At 45.9% G+C, this 6,292-nt stretch overlaps 1 protein-coding gene across 2 annotated transcripts in view; it reads left to right on the forward strand.

Moving 5' to 3' along the window:
* The window catches only part of atp2c1 (ATPase secretory pathway Ca2+ transporting 1), a 29,150-nt gene extending 27,103 nt beyond the window's left edge, over nucleotides 1-2,047 (forward strand). For both annotated transcript variants that reach the window (XM_085292890.1, XM_085292891.1), the window contains exons 24-27: nucleotides 381-528; nucleotides 666-761; nucleotides 847-988; nucleotides 1,242-2,047. In XM_085292890.1, the coding sequence (XP_085149016.1) occupies nucleotides 381-528; nucleotides 666-761; nucleotides 847-988; nucleotides 1,242-1,363 (508 nt within the window). In that variant the 3' untranslated portion in view covers nucleotides 1,364-2,047. The remainder of the gene's footprint in view (nucleotides 1-380; nucleotides 529-665; nucleotides 762-846; nucleotides 989-1,241) is intronic.
* The last annotated feature ends 4,245 nt before the right edge of the window (nucleotides 2,048-6,292 follow it).

Here is a 6,292-nt window from a genome sequence, read left to right on the forward strand (position 1 = left end):
TAGACGCATTATATTTTTCACACGTCTGTGCCGACCCCTCCTTTTGAACCGGGTTGGGGTAAATCCTGTTTAATAATAATAATAATGGATTGCGTTTATATTCCCCTATTCATTCACTCTCACATTCACACACTGGTGGAGGCAGCTACAGCTGCAGCCACAGCTGCCCTGGGGCAGACTGACAGAGGCCAGGCTGCCACATCGCACCATCGGCCCCTCTGGCCAACACCAGTAGGCGGCAGGTGAAGCGTGTTGCCCAAGGACACAACGACCAGGACAGACAGAGCAGGGGCTCGAACCGGCGACCTTCCGGTTACAAGGCGAACTCCCAACTCTTGAGCCACGATCGAAATGTTTGTGTGTGTGTGTTCTCTTGTTAGTTTGGGGGTGGAGCCTGTGGACCGCGACATCATCAGGAAGCCTCCTCGCAACGTCGGAGACAGCATCATCACCCGCAGCCTGATTGTCAAAGTGCTCGTGTCGGCGTTCATCATCGTCTGCGGGACGCTTTACGTCTTCTGGAGAGAGGTGGGTGGCCGTTTCTGACCTCAGGTTTCCTGATGCTGACGTCACCGGGCGCTGACCTCGGCGCGCGATCAGCATCACCATCGTTGTCTGCCGCTGTGACGTCTCCAGCTGACTCGCTCTCTGCATTTTATTTGCAGTTGCAGGACAACGTGATCACTCCTCGAGACACCACCATGACCTTCACCTGCTTCGTGTTCTTCGACATGTTCAACGCTCTGAGCTCCAGATCGCAGGTGAGCGCGCACGTTTAACCTGACATGACCTCACCGTCGCATTAAAGAGCATGTGACCTCAGCTGTGCCCGTCTCTGCTCCTCAGACCCGGATGGTCCACGAGATGGGGCTGTGCAGCAACCGCACGTTCTGTTTCGCCGTCCTGGCCTCCATCATGGGGCAGCTGCTCGTCATCTACTTCCCTCCTCTGCAGAGCGTCTTCCAGACGGAGAGTCTCAGCGTCCTCGGTAAGTCCTCGCGCGTCCTCGCGCGTCCTCCTGCAGGAGCTCCTCCCTGTTTCTGTTTTACTTTTTGAACAAAGCACAAAATGAAAAATGATTTTCTCATTTTGTGCTTTTTTTTTTTTTTTCTTTTTGCTCGAGTTCTTGGAATATTTTTTTCTAGTTTTCGAGGACTTTGCATCTCCCCCCCCCCCCCCCCCCCAGCACACAGATGTGCGCACAGCTGTGTGACCGTTTCCTTCTCTTTGTCTTTCTGCAGACCTCGTCTTCCTCGTGTCCCTCACCTCCTCCGTCTGCGCCGTATCTGAGGTCATCAAGAAGGTGGAGAGGTGGAGAGGGGTGGAGAAGAGCCCCCCCTCTGACTTCTTCCACGAAGTATGACCCCGCCCCCCTCGCTGTCCAGGCTGACGGACTCTGGTGTGTGGAGGATGAAGAGGAGGGTGGAGGTGATGGAGCATCTCTGTCCTGATGGCACTGACTTCTTTGAACCTCAAAGACTTTTTTTCTGAGATCCTCAGACGGGGACGAGACTCCGGTCAGGCACTGGAGGAGGCGCCTGGCCTCAAGGGGCGGGGTTAGCGGTCTGGACCTGTGTCGACCGGCCGCGGCCGTTAAGCTAGAGCCTCTCTCTCTGCGCCGCGGTCCGAGCCACTTCTTCCTGCCCCGTCATTTAGGATGAAATCGGACTTCGGGGCGTCTCCGTGGCCTCTTCCTGTTCTGTTTTAGTTTAGATGGCGGTGACCACTATTGGGCTCGCTTCTCTACACGAGGTGGACGTTGTATTTTGCGTCCTCTGTGGGAGCGTCTGCGGTGTGACGGTACAGCACCAATCACAGATCAATCAGCGGGGGAAATCACGTTTCGATCTTTAATTTATTTTGATAACCTGATGGGTTCTGGTGTGAAATTTTATTTATCTCACAAACAGGAGCGAATGATTTCCTGGACGCTGGGAAGTTTTAGTGATGTGGGTTTAATCAAGACGGTTTTTTAAACAAAAGCTTTGATTACGAGAAAAGTCTGAGGGCTGATTTTTGTTAATAAAGTTCATATTTTAAAAATTAATCCATGTTCAGCGTTTTTGTGTAAATGAAAGTAAACTTCGCCTGAAAGTCGGGTTTGTCTGTTTCAGGTGCTTTTGAAAACAGATCTTAATAAATCAGCGGCACGTGGCAGAGGTAATAACCCAGTGTGGCCAGAAGAGGGCGGTAATGTGCAGGAATGGGACAGCAGCAGTGAGAGTATGGAGGGCCAGGAGTGACAAAATGAATAAATTTAATACGACATTAAATAATGAATTAAATGTGTCATTAATTTGATACATTTGGAATTATTTAAATAAGTGCCCGTTCATTTCATTTAAAACATTGTAATTTAATTTCAGTAAAAGGCTCTTGGTAAATGCATTGAGGAAATCAATGACTGGTTGTGTCACAATTTTCTCCAGCTAAACAAAAACAAAACTGAGGTAATAGTCTTTGGCGCCAAAGAAAAACGATTACAGGTCACCAGAGAACTTCAATCTATGCATCTAAAAACCACAAACCAGGCGAGAAATTTGGGTGTAGTGATGGATGCAGACCTAAACTTAGAAAAACACATTAAGACAATAACAAAGTCAGCTTACTATCACCTCAAGAATATATCAAGGATAAAAGATCTGATGTCTCAACAGGACCTGGAAAAACTAGTCCATGCATTCATCTTTAGTAGGCTTGATTACTGTAACAGCATCTTTACAGGTCTACCTAAAAAATCAGTCAGACAACTACAGCTCATTCAGAACTCTGCTGCTCGAGTCCTCACTAAGACCAAAAAAGTGGACCACATCAGTCCAGCTCTGAGGTCCTTACACTGGCTGCCTGTCCGTCAGAGGATAGACTTTAAAGTTCTGATGCTGGTCTATAAAGCTCTGAATGGTTTAGGACCAAAATACATCAATGACCTCCTGACCCAGTATGAACCTTCCAGATCCCTCAGGTCATCTGGATCCGGTCTTTTATCAGTTCCCAGAGTCAGAACCAGACACGGAGAAGCTGCATTCAGCTTTTATGCTCCTTATATCTGGAACAAACTCCCAGAAAGCCTCAGATCAGCTGAAACACTCAGTTTATTTAAATCCAGGTTGAAGACTCACCTGTTCTCAGCTGCATTTGAATAAAGCACCAAATCCACACTTAAGCTTAAATTTCAAAACTTACATTTAACTACTGATTTTATCTACTGTTCTGATTTTATCTGTTTTGTTCGGTTTCAGGCTTCAGTGTCTGTGAGAGGAAGAACATGCTCCTCCTCCTGACTGGAGGTCAGCGTGTCTGCTGCATCATCAGCAAAGATGGACGCACTTGGAAATGTTTGCGTCTTCATTTGAATCCAAGGCCGAGGTTTGCTTGCTGTGCATGTGTTTGCATGGATACAGCGCTGATTCTCTGCCCGACCACTTCAGTCTTATTTGAATAATGTTGTCATTATTAGAATTGGGAGAAAAGAGCGTTCAAGCTCGACTCCTCCAAACAAATCAGTGATGATGACGACACAACCCGACACATTTCACATGTCAGTTCCAATCATAGAGAACAAACTGTTTTTATTTTGTTCTTTGTTTGTTTGGCTTCAGCGTCTTTTTAATGATGTTACAGTTTTAGTGCATCTCCTCTAAAAGTGCAAAACGTGCTTTGAGAGTCTCACACAGCACCACTCCCAAAGATGGAGGCTCAGTCACAGACAAATAAAATGCACTGATTTTAAAGTCACCACTAAATTTCACTGAAAGTAAATAAAATGTGGTTTGTGTAGCGCCTCACGATGCGAAGATCACGAAGTGCTTCACAAAGAAATACCAAGAAATGCAAAAAATAAACTTGGTTAAATATCATTATTGGATGTGCTGCAGGTGGTCATGTTGATACAAGACATACCTGTTGCAGTGATCACACGGTGAACGGTGTTGCCACGGCAGCCGGATGCCAGCTCGTTGCCCGTGGTGACGGAGAAGTCCACCTTTGCCGGGAGTCAGCGTGGGTCTGTTCTGCTCGACGCCGGCGGTGCCGAGGAAGGAGAGAGCGCTCCTCTATTTATTTTCAGTCTTTAGTTTCATTCGATGGAAACCTTTAGATTTCCTTCGTTAGGACTCAGAAAACTTGACTATCCACATGACAGAGCACTCGGTCTCATATCTGATGATGTGTAAGATCAAGAGAAGATCAGAAATGAGGGTAAACCTGAAGTCTGCTTTGGATTATTCTCTTTAACAACCAGTTGGCAACATTCTAGTTTTGTGTTTTGAAGGTTTGAGTAGTTGCAGCCACCACGAGTACATGAAAAAGGACTCGAGGTCTTTTTAAACCTGTATTTCCATCCTGTGCGAGCGCAGCCGACAAACAGACATCATGAAAACGATTCAACACAAAAGCACCCAGTTCTGAGTTAAACTGTTTTCTATGTGAAAACTGTCGTTTCAGCTGCGTGAGAGAACATTACAGCCATGCGCTGAGTCGCCGTAGACAACAATGATGCTAAGCTTAGTAAAACAGTTTGCTAGTGTAGCTGCTGACACTAGTCTCATTTCAGTTTGATGGTACAAACGTATCAGGAGTGACATCATTGATATTTACTAGATACAGAACACAGTGAGCCTACACTGTTCACTGCATCACTCCATGCTTGCACTGAGCACCACCTGCTATCATGTATATATCTACTGAGCACTTTTCAGTTTTGCTTTCTTTCAGCGTTGTCTGACAGTATGTTTTGCACTAAGCAGCAATTTGCTAATGTTGTAAAGCTGCTCAACATTTGGAAATAAAACCCATTCTGATTCTGCACAAAGAAAGCTCAGTGGTGGAATCAAATATGACATTTCAGTCAAAATTCAAGGTATTTATTTCTATTTCATATCATTTATGAGCCCTGTGTGAAAGCTTTAGTTACATTTAAGGGCAATATCCCAAAAATAAAGTCAGAGATTTGATCCGTGTGTGTTTCAGATGAAATGAAGACAAACTGATGCAGTAAATCTTCTCTTATTGATGACAAAACTGTGCAGCATAATTTACTTCAGATGTTGCAGATGTGAGAGCATAAGCAGGCTGATGTTTGGAGGCTCTAACAGCAGAGAGATGATACAGAAACATCTTTAGAAAATACTGACACACTTTACAAATTTCCCACGTGTGGGACTAATAAAGGTTATCTTATCTTATGAAGGGACAACTTTGTGTCTAAATGAGCTGCACACTTTCCCCACTGAAACCAGCACAATCCCACTGATGAAAACAACATTTGAACTACATATATTCTGGATAAATCAAAGCATTATCAAAGTTGTCTGTGGTTCCCTTATTTTTCCTTGGTTCCCTCTCAGATCCTGCAGGACGAACAGCAGTGAGTGGTTCCTGTATGCAGCTGTTACAGGTTGTGTTGGAGATGCTTCTGCAGATACAGGAAGCAAATATAAAAGTGTTTTCAGTGTTTTTAGCAGTCCCTCAACTACAGAGAGCTGTCTGCTCTCCTCTGCATCTCTCAGCTGCTGCTGGCTCCTCCTCCTCACACTGTCCTGGATCTGTCCTGGTGTCTCATCAGGGGTGGAGAGCCTCCGTCTCCTCTCACCTTCTCAGGCTCTTCTGACTCTGGACACTTGCAGAAGGAAATCAACCACAGCAGTCAGCAACAAAAGCAGCAGAAGTTTATCAAATCTGTGTGAACTTGCAGGATGAAAACACCGTTTCCTCTTATCGTCACAAAGACACACTTTATGTGTTTGAATCAGAGAGAAACAGGATCCTGCAGAGTGTTGGTCTTTATAACAAAGGTGACAGACTCGGGTTGTTTGATATAAGCCTGACAACAACAGCAGGAAACAGCAGGAGGACTTCTCCATCTACTGTCTGTCTCATTGTTAGCGCTTTAAACAGGATGAGAGCTCTTTAAGGACAAACTGCAGCACAGCATGCTTGAGTCTGCGTCCTCACCGCAGTTCGCGGGCCACATATTTGCTCAACCGTCTGCTCGGTGTTTCCTGAACCGTTTAAGTACGTTTGGCTTCACGGCGACAAACAGACGGAGCTTCGGCAGAAACCTGAACGAACTAACGGAGAAAGAGCGCGTTAAACGCGACCTCACTAACGTCACGTAACTTAGCCGAAGGGTCGCTAAATGCGACTTTAAGACTTTTCATTATGCTAACATTTGTTCCGCGGTATATTTGCAGGGGGACAAAAGCGCCGCGCTCACTTTGAAGACGGTATTTCTGCGCTTCACTTCGGCCGTCCGCCATTTTTCTTCAACCGCTGACTCGCAGTGAATCCTGGG

This window comes from Mchenga conophoros, linkage group LG11, assembly GCF_057382185.1.
Source record: "Mchenga conophoros isolate Kocher_MC1m ecotype Shallow Benthic linkage group LG11, M_conophoros_male_GT1.1, whole genome shotgun sequence".
NCBI classification, from domain to species: Eukaryota; Metazoa; Chordata; class Actinopteri; order Cichliformes; family Cichlidae; genus Mchenga; species Mchenga conophoros.